The 19838-nt window shown below is 42.1% G+C and overlaps 1 protein-coding gene across 6 annotated transcripts in view; it reads right to left on the bottom strand.

Annotated features, from left to right (window-relative positions):
• The window catches only part of Mettl9 (methyltransferase 9, His-X-His N1(pi)-histidine), a 39790-nt gene extending 34654 nt beyond the window's left edge, over positions 1–5136 (bottom strand). The window contains exon 1 of one of the 6 annotated variants that reach the window (XM_020176948.2): positions 5028–5136. In XM_020176948.2, the coding sequence (XP_020032537.1) occupies positions 5028–5072 (45 nt within the window). In that variant the 5' untranslated portion in view covers positions 5073–5136. Of the gene's footprint in view, positions 1–2740; positions 3135–5027 lie in introns of those variants that run through there. The other 5 variants (XM_020176947.2, XM_020176946.2, XM_074059723.1 and 2 more) reach the window with 5 other exon arrangements.
• Positions 5137–19838: the final 14702 nt, after the last annotated feature.

Consider the following 19838-nt stretch of genomic DNA (forward strand, 5'->3'; position numbering starts at 1 on the left):
CCCAGTTTTGAAGCTAGCACACTGTACCAAGTTATTAAAAAGGCACTGCTATACAGCTTTATAGCTCATCCCAAAGAAGTCTTGCATCTCCAGGCTATCCTAACTAAATAGCAATTTCTAATGAATAAATATTACCCAAGATCTTTCTCTTAACCAAAGAATCCTTCATCATAATTCCTCAATACAACAACCAGAAGGAAAACTTGTGCTAAGTATGGTTCAATCAAATCCATAACCCTACTTTCATGCAACTCCAAAAGAACCAGATGTGGCTGGTTATGGAACCCACACACCCAAATGAACACCAGAAGACTTTGTATAAAACTATTAATTTGAAGGAGGAAAACCATTAAAGTTACTTCACAAACAACAGAGTTATGTGGCAAACCCAGAATCCTGGAATATAAAAGGAATAACACATCATCAACTCAGCCCAGATGGAGAAAGACCATCTCCTGCTTCACTTCAGCTCCCATGGTGTCTATGCACACTTTACTTTTGTTCATTTTAGCCTGTATTCATAACATGAAAATTCTATCTCAAAATAATCTCTGTCTGGTGGTGAAACTTGTCTGTAATCCCAGCACTGGGGAGGCTGAGGCAGGAGGACCATGAGATAAGGCCGCCTGAGCTATATAATGAGACCCTGTCTCAAAACATTGACAACAACAATGAAAAAAATAATGTCTGGACTCATTATTCTAAGGATGAGTTGATCCTCCCTAAATACTCTGAAAGCACCAGATTAGTCTTCACCCTGGTGTAATTATCTGCCAAACTGCTAATGCAACTGGTTCTCTCTCCCTCTTTCCCTCTCTCTCCCTTTCTCTCTCTCTCTCTCTCCCTCTCGCTCTCTCTCTCTCTCTCCCTCTCGTAGCTGAGAAGCATAACAAAGTAAATGGGGTATCTGAAATCAGTATTAGTTTTTGTTAGAGCCTAGCGGATTCAGCTTTAAAAAGTACAATCAGAAAGTACTCAGTAGACATAGCTACTGAGGCTATGTCTACAGCTATCAATCCTCCTAGGCATCATTAAAAAGTCACACTAAACAGTTTTCAAGTTTTAAAATAAGTACAATTTTTATGAGCAATGAAAACATACCAAGTTGCTGTAGTATCACAAGTGTTGTCATAAACAGCAACAACTAAGAGACTCCACCACCATTCCACGTCAAAGAAATAAGCCTCATTTTTCCTACACAGGACCTTATTTCTATCAACTGCTTGGTAAGAATGACATTTCTAATTCTTTGTTCTACACCATTATTCATGTTCCGAATGAATGTGACATTCTAATAACTGTGTAGTTACGAGTATAGTACTTTTGTGTTGTTTTGATGACATTAAACATTTCACAATTTCAGACTGCATACTAAGTTTATCTACACTCCTCACAATATCAGAGAAATGAACACTTAACACATTGCAACCACTGTAGTTTTTCAAAAAAATTATGCAAATTTAGGATTCAACTGAAAATTAAGGCTGGGGGTGTGACTCAAGTGGTAGAGTCCTTGCCTAGCATATACAAAGCCCTGGGTTCTATCCTAACAGCATAAAAAAAAATAATAATAATAATTTAATTAAAATTTTAAAGGGGGGGTCTGGGGGTATAGATCAGTGGTATAGGGCACAGCCTCCGAGGACCTGGGATCCATACCCATTACCACAAAAATAAATAATAGAAAAAGGCCACTATAAGTAGCTACTAAATAAAAACTAAATGTTACTTTTATAAATGAATTGCTTTACCTCTCTCTTAGATAATTCTTTACCTTTGGAAAAAAACACATGAAGCCAACCTGGGTGTAAATTCTCTGGACACCTGGCATACTAAGAGAAGTAACATAGGAAAATGAGAAACACAAGGAAATGATGAGACACAGATGACACGAGGAATAATTCATTTCTGCCCTCTGGAAAAGCGAAATGCACAAAAGTGCTGGGTTCAAACGCCTCTTCAATAACCACACCCTACCTTATGGTCAGATGTGAACTGTGTCGCTCTTAATTCTTCAACTGACCTTTACACACTCCCTTCAGTGGCACAAAACTGAGCTAATGAAAAGACCACCTAACCCGTGCCACCCACAACTGCAACTCCTAAAAGTCGTCCCTCCGGTCCAGTTCTTTCTAAAAACCCTCCTGTCAAAGCTTGCATCCTCCTCCTCCCCGTCTCGATCCTTCCGGTCTGCTAACGAAGGCCAAGTTTAAGGCCACGTCTCCCGCAGGCTGGGGAGCGGGGATCTGTCAAATACGTTTTTCAAGCGCTATGGGGAAATGTCACTGCCACGGGTCACCCTGCACGGTTCCATGTCTTTATGACCCTTTGTACACGGACAAAAAGAAGGGAAGACTTTTCGTGTCGTTTCTAGGTGGTCAGGGAGGCTGTCGGGGTGCGAGTCTCCTCCACTTGGGCCCTGGTGGCAGACGGGTGGCCCCGGCCCCAAAGTTGCTCCAGCCCGGTGGCCTGCGGCGGACTCTGAACGTCTGCAGTCGCCGCCCGGGCCTGGGAACAATGCGGGGCTCCGGGGCGCCCACGCCCGGGCCCGGAGAGAGGGAAGGAGAGGCCGTCCTCCGCCCGCACCGCCGAACAAAAGGCGCTGCGGGGCCGGGGCCAGGCGCCCGGGGTCGCGGAGAAAAGTTTCTGAGGCACCGGGGGCCACCGCCCCGCACAATAGCCGGGCCGAGCGCGGGAAGGCCGGCCGCCACGCCCCCGCCCCGCCGGGCCCGGCCCGTACCTGGTGGGTCTCCTTCCTGCCGCCCGCGGCCGCCGCCGGCCCGCCGGGGCCACTCGTCATGTTCACGTACAGGGAGCGGGTGAGCGGGCTCCGCAGCGTCCACATCCTCCGCGCCAGCCACACGGACGCCAGGCTCAGGCACAGCCAGCCCGCCAGCAGTCTCATCGGGGGCCGCGGCCGCTCGCTTGGATCACCGCCGACGCCGGGGCGAGGAGGAAGAGGCGCCACCGCCTCCGGCCACCGTCGCCGCCGCCCGGGCTCGAGCCATCGCGCCCGACTTGCCCATCCAGCCCGTTCAGGGCCGAGGCGGGGGGGTGGGGAGGAGCGGCCGGCGCGCAGCCTTCTGCTTCCCCCTTCCTTTCCGCCAGCGGAACGACGCCGCCACCGGCGGCGGTTTCCACCCGGAGCACGTTCGAGCAAAGGGGGACACGTTCTCTCCGGGCGCGCTCCCTCCGTCCAATCAGCGGGCTGGCAAGAAGGCGGGACAAAGGGGGCGCGCGTTCGCCCGGCGCGCGGCCCCGCGGCCAGAGTCCGCCGCCCCTGTACGAAATGGCGGAAGCGATCTGAAGGTGCTTCGACCTGTAAGATCACTTGCAAAGGCATTTACTGAAGCCCCGCGCCTCGCGATGGTGGGGCCTGCAAGACTTCTGTTTCTCCGCGCCATTGTCGTTGTTGTCTCTGGGCCCCGCAGCCCACTCCCTGGCGGGACTGTGACCGGTGGCTGTGGTGGGGTTGGGGTTGTCTCATCCCTTTCCTGCGTCCACTCAGACCCTGTTCCTTCCCAGAAGCGACCACTGCCAGCTCTTGTTGCTACCTCGCTTCCAGGTAACACTTAAGGCCAACAAGCCAGGACCCAGTCTTTTGGCAAGAGCTGCAAAGCAGAGGACGTAGGGGAAAAGATCCCGCCAATCTCGGCCTCCTGGCGTCCCCAACCTGACAAGTGGCCGCCCCGCCCGCGTGTTTCCAAGAGGCCTAGTGAAGGCTGTGTTGTAACTGGGGTACCTACAAGTGATCAATGATGCACACCACAGTTGGAGCTCCTAGCTGCCTTGTTTTTGAGCTAACTGAGGAAATTGGACCCGGCACTCTTAAAAGTCAAATCAGCGGTGCGAGCTTTACCCAGATGTCCCTTTGATCGTTTTTAGCAGGGGAAGACCTAGCAACGTTTCAAAACTGAAGGGTTACGATGTGTTCCTGTGTCTGAACGTCTTCCTGCTGCTTCCCGAGCTACAACTAAGGAGGCACGCATTTCCTAGGTCCCCTAGTAACGCCTTCCTGGGCTTGTTGCTTTGCATTTGACTGCACCAGAAATTATGTTCAAAACTAAAGAAATTAATCTTTTGGTTAATTTCATATTATTCTTCAGAGACTTTCATTTATGAAATAGTGGGATTGTGGCCCGGCAGATAAGAAAACAAAATCAAGCTGAGCACCGGTGGCTCACTTCTGCAATCCCAGCTACTAAGAAGGCAGAGATCAGGAGGATTGAGGTTCAAAGCCAGCCCAGGCAAATAGTGCGTGAGACCCTATCTCAAAATAACCCATCACAAATAAGGTGGAGGAGGGAGCTGGTAGAGTGACTTCTGGTGTACGCCTTGAGTTCAAGCCCCAATACAGCAAAAAGAAGAAAAAAGAAACAAAATCATTCCTTCCCCACAATTTTATTAGGTGCTATTAGCTTGGCATCTTTCCCTAACAGAAGTATTTTATGGCCTAATGTGACAAAGGACATAACAACAACAACAAAAAAAAAGTGCAAGATGGGATACTTTGTATTCTCTCACTGCATTCTTCCAAAACTACTAAATCTTCAAACCTCTAGTGGTCCTGGCCCAAAACATTTAAAAGGAACTATAGTAGCAAGCCCAAATAACTGTTTGTCAAGTGGGGGCAGGAGACACAAGCAACAAGAGTGTACAAATGGCCTATTTCACTTCTGAAGACAAACGAAACAAAAAGGCATGCCCCAGCCATGCACCAAGCCTGTGTATGATCGCAGCTCCAGGACTACAAATGTGGAAGATGAGCTAGAAGCAAGTCCATGTCTACTGATGTCTGAAGGATTTAGGGCCAACTGATTGCTACAAAGCCTGGCATCTCAAAGAAGCAGGTTTTGTTTTATACCTGAACAGCCAGCCTAAAAAAATAAATCACTTACACATTTCAAATACTCTATAATCACAAAATATATACATGCACATCACATTTAGCAAGCACAAGAAAAACCCAAAACACAACATGATCAAATGATTTGCCTAAAGGTAGCAGAACAGATTAAATAGCAGACCTTTTCATAGAGTTTGCTATCCCATCTTCTGCCTGCTGGATCCATCTAAGAAGCCTTGCTGTCCTCTCTTCCGCAAGGAGCCTCTGAATTACAAATGAGGAGGAAGGAAAACAGCAAGAATAAATACAATAAGCAGAAGTTCAGATTGCCCTCTGGGACTGCCTCTTCCTTCATCCACCAGAATGTCACTACTGTACCTTAAAACCTCAGTTATCTATAGTGGGGAGGGGAAGAGGCACAGATAACACAAAAGCCAAATATGAGCTAATATCCTTTCTACTGTGGCTTTGAAATACAGTTAGTGAAATTCAAGATACAGAAATGACACCCTCTGAGCTAAACTCTATGCAGGTGTCTGGCCTGGGTCTCAGCTCTGTGTACAGGCCTGAGATTTTGGCTAAATCACTTCTCTAACTAGATCGCTAGGCAAAGGATTTTTTGTTATTGTTCTATTAATCTATAAAATATGCCATTTCATGTTCTCTCTTAAGTTATAAAGTATAACTCCATAGGGAGAGAGGCTCAGATGTACAGAAGGCACAAAACATGCTGTCACTGTTTCTCATTGTTACCTCCTTGAAGAGTTAATAGTGTAAAAAGACTTCATAAAATCACACATTTTATGCTCTTTAATAATGTTTGGTACACCTTCAGAGGATAAAGAAGTTTTTCCAATGTTTTCAATAAAATGTGTCCTGTGGTTGTTAAGGGAAGAGCACCTCTTTAAAAAATTAAAATTAGCAATAAACCCTTCCCATACAACCAATACATGTTAATAAAAACGTTTTTTGTTTTTGGTTTTTTTTTTGGCAGCACTGGGGTTTGAACTCAGGGTCTCATGCTTGCTAGGCAGGCACTCTACCACTTGAGCCACTCTACCAGCTAAAAGTGTATTTAAAATAGTATAAAATTAGGGGCTGAGGGTATAGCTCAAGTAATAGAGTCCCTGCCTAGCTAGCACAAGTCCCTGAGTTCAAACCCCAAACCCCAAGACCACCAAAAATTAAGTAAAGATCTGTTATCATTTGGATCCTAAATGTCCCCCAAAGCACCATGTGCTAAAAGCTGGGTTGTCAGCCTGTGGCGCTATTGGGAGGTGATGGAACCTTTAGGAGATGGAGCTAAGTGAGTGAGAGGTTGTTAGATCACTGGGGCATGTCAATCGTAATGAGCACGCGCAGTCCTAATATAGATTTTGGATCCTCCATAAGTCATTCTCTTAGAACCTATGGTCACAGCTTCTCTTAAATACTGTGTCTATCCGTGAACCCCTTCATATGACTTCATACTGACTGAGAATGTGAAAATGGAAGTGAGGGAGAGGAATATAAGACACAGAACCATAATATTCACACATAAAGTCAGGCAGCAAATTCAGTTTGCTTACTTGTGAAAGATGTCTGTCTTTTTAGTAAGAAATTTTTTCCCCCAGACTAGCTCATCTGTCTATCTCTGTGACAGCCATAGCACTTCACCAGCTTCTAGAACTTTCTGAACTGCCAGTTTGCCTCCCACAGCAATTTCACACCTGTCTCAGTGTATGTCAGGGGTATCAGTAGAACGACAAACATTATTTTCCCATACTCAATAATATTTATTGGATACATGCAGCACCAGTCACTGAATTTAGCAAACAGGAACCAAACAACATTTTACCTTCACAGAGCTTACTGTCTAGTAGGGAGGCAGACCAACCAGTAGTCAAGCAATGCATAGCTAATTACAAAATGCCCAGCACAAGGAAGGCACTGTATCTCATTAGAAAAACTTCTATTTTTTCTCCTTTTTTTTTTTTTTTTTCGGTGCTGGGGACCGAACTCAGGGCCTTACACTTGCCAGGCAAGCACTCTTCCACTGAGCTAAATCCCCAACCCTCATTAGAAAAACTTCTAACAGAGAAATGTGAGTTAATTGGGGTGGGAGGAGGAATCCTAGAGCAGGCTTAGAGCAAGGAAGTGTGGCTTTGCAGCCTCATTTTGACATCCCTTGGCTAAGCTTGTGCTACCAAGTTGCCCAAGTTCCTGCTGCACCGTCAGAGTACCCAATAACTGACAACAGAGACAGAGTGCCCAGAGCTTTCTGGAATGTGAGGAATCAGTGTCCATTACACACCCGGGGGGGTTGGAGGAAACTATACAGGTTAGCACAGTGCCCTCCCCCCCTCAGCCATCAAATGGTAGTGAGGGGTGTTACTCTGACCCATAGGCTGAAGTCAACCTACTCTCCTTGACACAGCACTTAAGCAGGCCCAGGATTAGCAGCTACATGCTTTAAACTTGTCTACTACAAGACAGATTCCCTTAAGGAGAGGCCTTTGACTAATACTTAACTGAACCCCAGGTTTCCATTTCTCAAAAAGAATTGTGACCACCTAACTTGCCCCTTTTTTCCCCTTGGTGGTACTGGGGTTTAAACACAGGTTCACACTAGGCAGGCACCCTAGTGCTTGAACCATGCCTCCAACACTTTTTGCTTTTATTATTTTTCAAATTGGGTCTTGCTTTTATGGTCGGCAGGCCTGGACCATGATTCTCCTATTTTATACTTTCCTCCAACACTGGGATAACAGGCAAGTGCCACCACACCCAGCTTTTTTCCTTATAGATGGGGTCTCCCAAACTTTTGCCAGGGCTGACCTAAAACTGTGATCCTCCCCAGCTCAGCCTCCCAACTAACTAGGATTACAGGCATAAGTCACCAGCACCCAACTTAAGTTGCCCTTTTTTAAGGCAGAGTTTCTTCATATTAAGGGCTTCAACATGATGAATCATAAATAAATACATTTTGGTATCTGGTAGGTAAGTGATAGAGCACATACCTAGCAAGTACAAGGCCCTGAGTTCAAATCCCAGCACTGAAAAAAAATTTTTAATTTATTCTTTACTTCTAAAATCAGCCACTTCTGTACTTAGGTTGTACATATATGGAACTGATTCTGAAATTCTTAAAAGAAATATAATAGTTTAAGCTACCAAAGCTTACCAATAGTTAAGTGTCTTCTTAAAAAAAAAAGCAAGTTTTATTTCAAGTAAGTGAGGTCCTTTCAAGAGCAGTTCTATGAGTCAGAGCTCTGATAAAAGAGAGGTAGCTGTTGCTTTCATTCAGTTTCTGGAGGATTTTCAAAGGTTCAAAGATCTTTCATCTTGTTTTAAACACATTTTCAAAACCAGCTCTCCTTGGCTCTTAATTGCTCTCTCATGGATATATGTGGGTTTGGTCTTATAAATGGTGGCTGCTTTCTCTCCACCCAATTCACAATATAACTTTATGGTACTCATTTTGATATACTTCTGTCATGCCATAAAATCTTATTTTGTGAGCATAAACATTGAAATTTGTGTTTTATATGGAAAACACAAAATTATATTGCAAAATTTAAATTATATATTAATTAAATATATTATATTGCAAAATTATATGAAAATTTTGCACTGTGCACTGAGAATGCTTTTAACACTTAAAATCTAAACATTTTCTAGTAGATCAAATATACATGTTCATAAACATGTTATCTTAAAAAGTGTGTAACATGCCACAGAACAACCTCTTCTCTGCTGTCATGAAAGAAGACCACTATTTTATTTTTGCACAATTGCAAACTGGTCAGAAAATGAGGAAGAACACTTTTATGAAAGAGGATACTTGAGTAATCAACCAACCTGAAAATCAGACAGAACTATCTCCATTCTCTGGTGAAAACTGTGATTGATTTCTTTTTCCTTTGAGACAGGATCTTGCTGTGTAGTCCAAGCTGGCCTCAAACTCTCAATCCTCCTGAGTACTGGGATTACAGAAGTGCACCATCATACCTGACTTGTGATTGATTTTTTTGTTTTTACTAACCAGCCAATCTGAGCTTGTTTCACAATTTAGTCTAGGATCTCCCAAAGTTCCCAACTAATTTGAAAAGAGGAAAGGCATTAGGTGATTATAAAACTAAAACCACAGCACTATGAGACCTTCTACCATTTTCATCCCCAGTCATGGTCCCCCCTTACCAAACATTGCTATTCCATACAATTTCCAAAAATGGATGGAGTCAGTAGTTCAGTACTGAGTTATCCTACAATAGAAACTACTTCTCCATTCATTTGCTTTCTATGCTCGGTGTGCCGAGGATGGAACCCAGGGCCACTGGCAATTGTTCTGTCACCAAGCTACATCTCCAGATCAATGTCCAAGTCTTGTAAAATTTGAGATGTAATATCTCAAGGGTGGGCATCAAAGTCTAGCAGCTTTCCCCACCATGCAGAATTTTCACTGGTAGCCAATAGAACTCAGATCCCACCTTCCACCTCCTATGTTATCCCTGGGGTCAGGCAGAAGCCACCTTTGCTAAGGAACCCCAAAGTGTGGCTCCTATGTGAATGCAGACCCAGCTATCACACCCCACCCCGAAAGGCCTGTGTATATAATCAGAACTATAAATTACATTGGAGCCAAATTTGCTACATTTCAAAAAGATGTCTTATAATTTAAACTAATTGCTTTAGGTTAGTTACATACACCTTTCACTTTCATAAGGAGATAACATTTTTGGATAATTTTCACCACATCTACAAGCTCATCCTGATTATTCAATGAAACAGGTCTTCAGGAAAAAAAATCCCAGTCATCCTTTTATGATTTGATAATATATTGGATTTGCGTTTACAATGTGTGACACCCTTTTTGATTCATGCACTGAAATTTCTCTGTCATACTTTCAATAGCAGCATACTCATCGGGGTATTTTTCATCCCAATCAATGATAAATCAGATTATTTTTGAGGGCATCTAACATTTGTTAACTCCTTATCCTGCTCAGAATTTATATCTGTTTGGGATGTTGCCCAGCAGAAGAGTGCTTGGCCAGTGTGCTCAAAGCTCTGGGTTCCATCCCCGGACAGAAAAAAAAAAAAAAAGAAATTATATTTTTTACATATGTGGTTAAGGGTGTCCCAAGGGAAAAAAAATGAAGTCGGGTCTTTTTGACATGGTAGGTGGTCCATGGAATAAAATATAAAATTGACATAAAAAACCCTCTAGAAATAAAATTGCTGAGAATCACACTTTTTTTTTTGGTGGGAATGGGGTTTGAACTAAGGGCCTCACACTTAAAAAGCAGGCGCTCTACTCCTTGAGCCACTCTAGTGAATTTTTGCTCTGGTTATTTTGGAGATGGCATCTCTCGAACTATTTGACTGGACTGGTCTCAAACCTTGGTTCTCCTGATCTTAGCCTCCCAAGGTAGGTAGGATTACAGACCTGAATCATGGTGCCCAGCTTTTATTGGAGTTTGAGCTCAGGGCTTCACATTTGGGTACTTTACCTCTTGGGCCACACCTCCAGTCTTTTTGCTCTGGTTATTTTGGAGTTAGGGTCTCACTTTTTACTCAGGCTAGCCTGGACCATGATCCTCTTATGGGAATGGTGTACACCACCATTCCCAGCTTTTTTTTTTTTTTGAGATGGGGGTCTCACAGACTTTTTTGCCCAGGCTGGCTTGGAAACCTGAACCTCCCCCTCTCAGCCTTTCAACTATCTAGGCTTACAGGCATGAGTCACTGGCACCCAGCTACATTTCATTTTTTTTGACAGTATGGGGTTTTGAACTCAGAGCCTCAGACAAGTGCTCTATGACTTGAGCCACACCTCCAGCCCTTCCTTGCTTTAGTTATTTTTTGGATAAAGTCTTGCATATTTTTTTGGGCAGTATTGGAGTTTGAACTTAGGGCCTCCTCCTTGCTAGGCAGGTTCTCTACTACTTGAGCCACACTCACAGCCCATGGTCTCACACCTCACCCTTTCTGACTTGGCCAGCCTTGAGCCTTGATCCTCCTACCTCCACCTCCCAAGTAGCTGGGAAGCTGGGATTATAGGCAAGAGCCAGCACACCAGGCCTAGAATCACACTTAAAAAAAAAGTTTAAGCCGGGCACTGGTGGCTTACACCTGTAATCATAGCTACTCAGGAGTCAGAGATCAGGAGGATCTCGTTTTGAAGCCAGCCCAGGCAAATAGTTTGCAAGACCATATCTCCAAAACACCATCACTAAAAAAGGGCTGGCAGAGTGGCTCAGGGTGTAGGCCCTGGTTCAAACCCCAGCACTGCAAAAAAAAAAAAAAAAAAAAAAAAAAAGAAGCCTACATATAATGGATTAGAGCAAAGAGATGTAAAGTCCCTTTTTTGGTGGTACTGGGGTTTGAACTCAGGGTCTTGTGCCACTCCACCAGCCTACAAAGTCACCCTTTTTAAATGCAGGCCAAACCCATCTCTGTGGCACATGCTTGTTATCCCACCTACTTGGGAGGCTGAGGCTGAAGGATCACAAGTTCAAGCCCAGCCTGGGCACCACAGCAGGGAACACCCCCTCACACATAACACACACATCTTTAAAAAAAAAAAATAGGCAGGCCCCAAGTTGAGATGTCGGCAAATTGATTAAAGAAAGTTAGTAACATTGTAGATATAACAGCACTCAGGAGTGGAGGATGGGGAGGAGTTAGGTCACCATGAAACACAAGAAATGGAAGAGCAAAATGGTTGGGCAGTGGGTCTCCATGAGCAGCCCAGGAGTCAGTAAGTCCACTGTGCTCAGTGCATCCATCAGATCCAGGCTCCATGTCATTATCAAATGACATCATCCTAAACCATCATGTCCCTCTTCCACACAGCTGCTGATGGAGGACGCTTCTCGGAATAAAATAGTAAATAATGCAGTAGCCATGTTCTTGGCAGATAGCGCAATGCCACATGCTGCATACATTTTAAAGAAAAGAGGTTGATTTTAGGTCATGGTTCTGAAGGCCCACAGCTGGGGGAGCAGTACCTGGTGACAGCCTTCTTGCTGGCAGAGTGTCAGTGTGGTGTAGGACATCACATGGCAAGAAACAAGAATCATGTGTGTCTCCTCTGGTCTCTCTCTCTTCTTATAAAGCCAGCAAGATTCAATCTTGGGGGCTCCACCCTGATGATTTTATCTAATCCTTATCACATCCCAAGGGTCGTACCTTTAAACACCATAGTTGGATTAAGTTTCTACTTTTGGAGCTGGTGGAGTGACTCAAGTGGTAGAGCACCTGCCTAGCAAGCATGAGGCCCTGAGTTCAAACCCCAGTACCATCAAAAAAAAAAAAAAGTTTCTACCTTCTTAATCCCTCACACTGAGGATTAAACTCCAGCATGAGTTTCATAGGGGACAAAGCACACTCAACCCATGGCAAATAGTTTTGGAGTTTTCACTCTCTGCAGTGGCCTGAAAGTTCGGTCCACACTGATGTGCCTGTGAGGGATTAATCTGTTTTCAGTGTACCAACATAGCAAGTGTATAGGGCTGCAAAAGCTCAGTGATGGATTTACCCACAATGCACTCCTGAGGACCTGAGGTGGCCAGCTAGCCATCCTTCACAAGGGATGTCAGACCTCGCTTGCCTGGTCTGATGAGCACATCCATGTCCTTCAGATAAGACTGTGGTTCTCTGTCGGGTCTGTTTTGTCCCACCACACAATCCCAGTCTCCATTCTAATTTTTCCTATTTTCTCACTGAGGTAAAATATACATGACACAAATTTTCTATTTTGACCATCTGTAAGGGTTCTTTGACATTCTCTTGCCACCATCGATGTCCACAACCTTTTCAGCTTGTCAAATGTTGAATTCAACATTCTGCTCTCCCCTCAGATCATGGCCACCGCCATTCTACTTCCTGTCTCTAGGAATTTGACTTGCTAGGTGCTCATATAAGTGGAGTCATGTAACATTTCTACTTTCATGATTGGCTTATTTTCCTCAGCATAGGGTTCATCTGTGTTGTGAGTGCGATATAATTTCCTCCCTTTCTGAGGCTGAATACAATTCCTTAGTATACCGTGTTTGATTTACTCATGCTTCAGCCAACGGACGCTTCCACACTAAGGGCCAGTTTATCCATCCCTATCGTTATCATCAAAAATAGGGTGAACATCTGCAGTGAGTAGGCAGGAGACCCAAATTCTACTCACTTCCCTTACAGTTCTCCATGCTCTTGGAAAACTACATACCCCACCCATCTGGTCTATAAACACAGTAATTAATAAAAATCACTCGTGCACAAAGGCATGGATTTTTACCTGCTTACTTTCTTTGGCGAATGAAAAATTTTGTGAATTTTCTTCAAATTCTAATATAATCTGTACTTACACAGTACATAACATGTACACACCAAAAATAAATCTCATGAATTCAGAGTTCCATAACACTTCATAAAATAGGAAATGATTTACTACAAATAGTACATAGCTGTGATGTTTATAAGCAAAGACTATCTTTTGAGAATTGTATAGTTGGACAAATTGTTAGAGTCTTACAATGTAAAATCAAAACCTTTGCCTTTCTTACTTACACGTATTCATCATCACGCAGCACATGCACACACACACACCCTGCTACTTCGAACTGTGGACATGAACATGGAAATACACACATCTACTCTTGGAATTGTCAATCTGGGCCACCGCTTATTCACCAATAAAGAGAGCCTTCTCTAACATCGCTTGCTGCCTGGGTAGCACTTGTCACTTGGAACAAAGACAGCACCCAGTGGTGCCAGACATTGAGCTGAAGGTCTTACATATGTCATCTCTTTTCATCCTCACAGCAGAACCATCCAAGGTGCAAAAAGCTTCCACTGCCCAGGGCAGCATTTTTCATTGGGCCACCTAGGTGCAGAGCTCTTTCTTCACCACAACGCTCAGCTGCCCCCTAGTGTTCATCAACGCCCTGGGCACACTATTATCACCTACTGTGTTGATTAAAATCCAGTCTCCCCAATTCTCCCAACAAGATTCTGAATCTTGAAAATTAGAAAGTTTTCAAAATGCCTCACAAAGGAGAGGGACAGGGAGGAGATCTTTAGCAGAAGCAATGTTTAAAGTTGTGAAATTATTTTAAACAGACTATTGAGATCATCTAAAATGGCGTTTTCAGACAGTAAGAAATAGCAGTAAGTCATTTATGTGAATACTTTAGGGCCACCTTCCAAAAATAACATACAAACAATTGCTATCACCTGTAAAGTTTTAAGTTCAGTAATTCACTCTCTTGAGTGCACAGTTACCAGTTTTGACAAATGCATACAACTGTGTAACCACACAAAAAATAAGATACAAAATAGCTGTACAACCTAAAAAAGATTCCTGCCCTCCTTTCAAATCCACACCTCTCCGGACTCCAGCTCTGTCGGTCGCTGCTGTTTTCAGCGCAGATGGTTTTGCCTTCCCCAGAAGAGCACAGGACCCCAAAACAGTCTTTTGAGTCTGGGCTTCCTGCGCTTAATATGAGTTAACATGGTCTTGTAGGCATCAATAAATAGTCTTTCATTGCCGTGTAGCAATCAATGATTTAGATATACCACTTGAAGGACATTTGGGTGGTTGACAGTTTTGGGTTTTTTTTTGTTTTGTTTTGTTTTGTTTTGTTTTTGGTGGTTTAATAAAGCTTCATAAATATTTGAGTACATGTTTTTGTGAGCATAAGATTTTATTTCTCTTAAGCAAAAAATACTGACAATGAAATTTCTACATCATATGTCAAACATATATTTAAGTATATAAGAAAACTGTAAGGCCGGCAGAGTGGCTCAAGTGGTAAGAATGCCAGCCTAGCAAACACGAAGCCCTGAGTTCAAATCCCAACACCACCAAAAAGAAAACTGCAAAACCATTTTTCAAAGTAGCTGTACCAACTTTAGTTCTTCCCAGAAGTGTGTGGGTTCAGAGTGTGCCTTATCCTTGTAAAAAACTGGCTTTGGTGGCATCAGCTTTTATTTTAGCACTTCTGATTGCTACATAGTCATATCTCATGAGGGCTTTAATTTGCATTTTCCTCATAACCAATGTTAACTACCTTTCTGATGTTAGCTACCTTCTTTGATGAAGTGTCTATTCAAATCTTTGTCCATTTTAAAATTAGGTTTGCATCTTACAATTGAGTTGAGAGAGTTCTTTATAATATATAAAGTCCTTTCTCAATAGTCATTTTGTAAACATTTTCTTCCAGTCTATAGATTACATTTTTATTTTCTTAACATCTTTCAAAAATCAGGAGTTTTAATTTTGGTGAAGTTAAATTTATCAATTTTTTGTTTTTATGGATTATATATTTGATGTCATATCCAAGAAACCTTTCCTGTCCCAGAATATCACTTTCTCCTGTTTTATTCTAAAAGATGTTTGTTTGTGGTTTTTTGTTTGTTTTTTTTGTTTTGCTTCGTTTCAGGATTTTTGCTTTGTTTTGGTACTGGGTTTCAAATTCAGGGTCTCACACTTACTAGGCAAGCACCCTAAACTGTTTTTGCTTTTGTTTTTGTTTTTTTTGAAAAGGTCTTGCCATGTAGTCTAGGCTAGCTTCAAATTCACCATCCTCCTGCCTCTGTCTCCCAAGTGCTGGGAGACACACCACACCCAGCTCTTGCACATATTTTTAAAGATATATAACTAAGTATTTCATTGTTCTTTTTTATGTTCTTGTAAGCAGCAATTTTAAAAAAGTAATATGAATTTCCAATTGTTCATTCTCAGTAAAAGAAAATACACTTCATTTTTGTATACTTTGTAACCTGTGACCTTGCTAAACTCACTCGCGTTAGTTCTAGTAGCTTTGATACAGATTCTTTGAATTTTTCACATAGACAACCATGCCATCTGCTAAGAGACTTTTATCTCTTCCTTTCAATTTTTTAAGCTTTTTGACCTATTTTTCTCCTGTTGCACGGTGAGGCTCTCTAGTGTGATTGTGCACAGGAGTGGAGGAGCAGACCTCCTTGCTCCTCCAGGCTGAGGAGGAAAGCCTCAGTCTTTCACCTCTACAGATGACACCAGCTGTGGAGTTTCCACAGAGGCCTTTGTCAGAGCAGGGAGTTTCACTTCTGCTCCTAGCTTGCTAAGAACTTTAGTAAGAATGGATATTGCATTCCATCGAATACTCTTTCTGCATCAATTAAGATAGCTATTTGGATTCTATCCTTTTATTTGTAGATACGATGAATTACTTTGATTTCTGAATATTGAATCAAGACCACACTCCAATAAGGAGCCCCATTGGTCACCTTTATTATCCTTTTCATATTAGCTAGATTAGAATTACTAAGATTTTAAGACTTTTGTGTAGTGTCTAGTTTCATGAGAATAACAGGTCTAGTTTCTGTAGAAAAAAAAATTTAACATAATGGTTGTGAAATGTAACGTGATGCAAAAAAAAAAGATAACAGGTCTATAGCTTCTTTTTCTTATAATGTCTTTGGTGGTGGTATCGGGGTAACACTGGTCTCATAAAATGAACTTGGAAGTATTCTTTTCAATTTCCTAAAAGAATCTGTGTAAAATTTATTTCTTTCTCTCCCCCCACCCCACTTTTTTGGTGGCACTGGGGTTTGAACTTGGGGCCTCACACTTGCTAGGCAAGTGCTATACCACTTGAGCCACACCCCCAGCCCTTTTTATTTCATTGCTTTTAGATAGGGTCTTGCATGTTTGCTCTGGCTGGTCTTCCAACATGATCCTCTTACTTCTGCTTCCTGAGCAGCTGAGATTACAGGCATGCACCACCATGCCCAGCTGTATTTCTTTCTTAAATATTTGGTAGAATTTGCCAAAAAAAACCATCTGGATTTGGAATTTTCTTTGTTGGGAAACATCTAAGTTGTCTGATGTATTGGTATAAAGATTTCCTAATATTTTCTTACTATCATTTGTGTATCTATATAATCTGGATGAATGCCCCTTCATTCATTCTTGATATTGGAAATTTATGTCTTCGCTTTTCTTTCACAGTCTGGCAAGAATTGAACCAGTTTTTGGCATAATTGATTTTCTTTTTCACTTTTTCTGGGATTTTTCAATGTTTCTGGTTTCTGATATTTTCTCCTGCTTAATTTGCATTTAATCTGCTCTTTTCATAGTTTGTTAGTAGAAGCATAGATCATTGGTTTGGTTCCCTTTTCTTTTTCTTTTTTTTTGGGGGGGGGTGTACTTCAGTTTGAACTCAGGGCTTCATGCTTGCTAGGCAGGTGATCTACCCCTTGAGCAACTCTACCAGTACAGTTCCCTTCTTTTCTAATGTAAACATTTAATGCCATAATTTTCCCTCTATGAATTGTTTTCACTGTATCCCAGAAATTTTGATGTTTTCATTTTTGTTCAAATAGTTTCTAATTTCCTCTGTGACTTCCTCTTTGAACCATGGGTTCTTTGGAAATCCCCATTTCCATGTGGGGATCTCCCAGACATTTCTGTTACTGATTTAGTTCCATGGTGACCCTGTGACATACTTAACCAGATTTATATTCCTTTACATTTGTTGTCATTTGTTTTCTTGTCCAGAAGATGGTTTATTTTGGTTAATGTTCCATATTCACTTAGAATGCAGATTGTGCTGGTTTTGGGCAGAGTGCTCTATAAATGTCAAGCAGATCAAGTTTCTTGGTGTTTTGTTTTGTTTTGGGTAGCACTGAGGTTTGGACCCAGGGCCTCATGCCTGCTAGGCAGGCATTCTACCACTTGAGGCTCCACCAGCTCTAGGTCAAGTTTCTTGACCTCACCTCTATGTTCTTACTGGTTTTGTGACTATTGTCCTGTAGATTACTGAGGGAGAAATGTTGAAGCCTCCACCTGTAATTGTGAATTTGTCTATTTTTCCATTCTCTTGCAACAGTTTTTGCTTCATGCCTTTCGGATTTCTGTCGTTATGTCATACATACTTAGGATTAACTTGTCTTTTTGGTTAACTGGCTCATTTTTCATTATGCGATCTCCTCCTTTATCCCTGGCAATATTCTTTCTTCTGAAGTCCACTTTGATATTAATACAGCCACTCCAACGCTATTTTGATCAGTGATTACATTACATTTTTTGTCTTTTTAACATGTTCATATCTTTAAAGTGAGGTTTGTACATAGAATGTGGTTAGATCATATTTGTATCCAATATAACAGCCTCTGCCTTTTACTTAGTGTGTTCAAACCATTTGTATTTACTGTAATATTGATATGGTTGGGTATAATCTACCATCTGTCTGGCACAAATCCAAACTTCAAATCTTAAACTCCCCTCTTAGGATTGAGGGTGAATTCATGATTATTAACCCTTTCTGGAATAGAACACAGTCATTCTCTTCAGGCCCAGTTTTCCTCAGGTTCAGACCACAGGAAGAGAACTTTGCAGGAAAAATAATGTGGAAATAAATTTGAGGAATCTACCTTTTTTGTACTCTCTTACTGTAACATCCTGGCAAGCGACCAGAGAACTCAGGATAGGAACGAGGGCTATTCACCTACCTTTCTTTCTTATCAAACATGCTCACACACAGACCAAGAACAGCAACCAGGAAAAAACTCTTGTGTTGAACACCCAGTGGTAGGCTGGGCCCTGGCCCTGCTCATGCCAGTTGGTGAAAGCCAACTGTTTACTTTTCAGGAATTTCTCAAGCTGGTTTTTGAACAGCCATTACAATTGAGTAAATTAGATTAAAAGCAAAATTGGTATTCAAAACTCATTGTTTGTTTTTTAACTATTATTTATGCTTGTAGGATAACAGCATATAAATGACTATGTTATCAAAATATTTTATAATAGGATGCTACAGCTTATTTTTTCCCAGATCTGTGTTCAGTGATGTGATATTGGTAGTTTGAAATTCACCATGGTGAAAGTGTTAACACCATGGCAATCAGTGTAAACTATTTTGTTCTGTTTTGCTGGTTGTCCAAACTGGAGATCAGCAGACTTTTTCTGTGGAAAGCCAGATAATATTTTAGGCTTTGTGAGCCACACAAGGCCTCTCATATAATCTTCTTTGGCTGTCAGATCTCAGGCTTCACAAACATATCACACGTTAGATTTGGCCCATAGCGTATAGTTTGCCAACCTCTGATCTAGACTTAAGGGAGATGAAGAAGAGTGACAGGAGGGGTGAATTTAATTCTATGCACATATAGAGATATCAAAATGAAACCCCTTTGTACAACAAATATATGCTAATAAAAATGGGTGGAAAGAAAGTAGTAAGGAAGGTGCTGGAGTGTACCTCAGTGGTAGAGTGCATGGGTCCTGGGTTTGTGCAGGGCCCTGGATTTGATCCCTAGCCCCACAAAAAAGGTAACAAAAATAGTAATAATGCAAATTAAATCCAAAATACAAGCCATTATGTTGTAAAAGCACAAAAAATGAAGGACATCATCTTTCCAGTATTCAATCCCTATCGTTCAATTCAACAAAGAAGTTGTCTGCATCATTGGTGACCAAGCTCTGAAGTAGGTCTATCTTTTTTTTGGTACTGGGGTTTGAACTCAGGGCCTCATACTTGCTAGGCAGGTATTCTACCACTTGAGCCACTTCACCAGCCCTTTTTTATATCAGGTATTTTCGAGATAGGATTTCATCAACTGTTTGTGCAGGCTGGCTTCAGACAGCAATCCTCCTAATCTCTGCCTCCCAAGAAGCTAGATTACAGGCATCAGTCCCGGAGTCTGGCCATTGCCTTACGCATTACCACAGACAAAAACACAGAGCAACATTCAGGTTGGAAGTGCCCTCCACAGATGGTGGCGTGAGGAACTTCTTTCTTAAATTGAAGAGTAGTGTCACCATTTATTCAGGCTTCAATTTTGGGGCTCTGCTGTGAATTACAAAAGCGTATAGGAGAATTTGTAAGAAAGAGAAAATCATAGTGAAACTACAGGTACATGGAATTTACAATAGAAAGTACAACACATTTATTTATTTATTTGTTTGTTTGTTTATGTTAGGGATTAAACTCAGGGCCACATGCATGCTAAGCACACGCTCTAACCACTG

The sequence above is a fragment of the Castor canadensis genome, chromosome 17 (assembly GCF_047511655.1).
Source record: "Castor canadensis chromosome 17, mCasCan1.hap1v2, whole genome shotgun sequence".
Taxonomy (NCBI): Eukaryota; Metazoa; Chordata; class Mammalia; order Rodentia; family Castoridae; genus Castor; species Castor canadensis.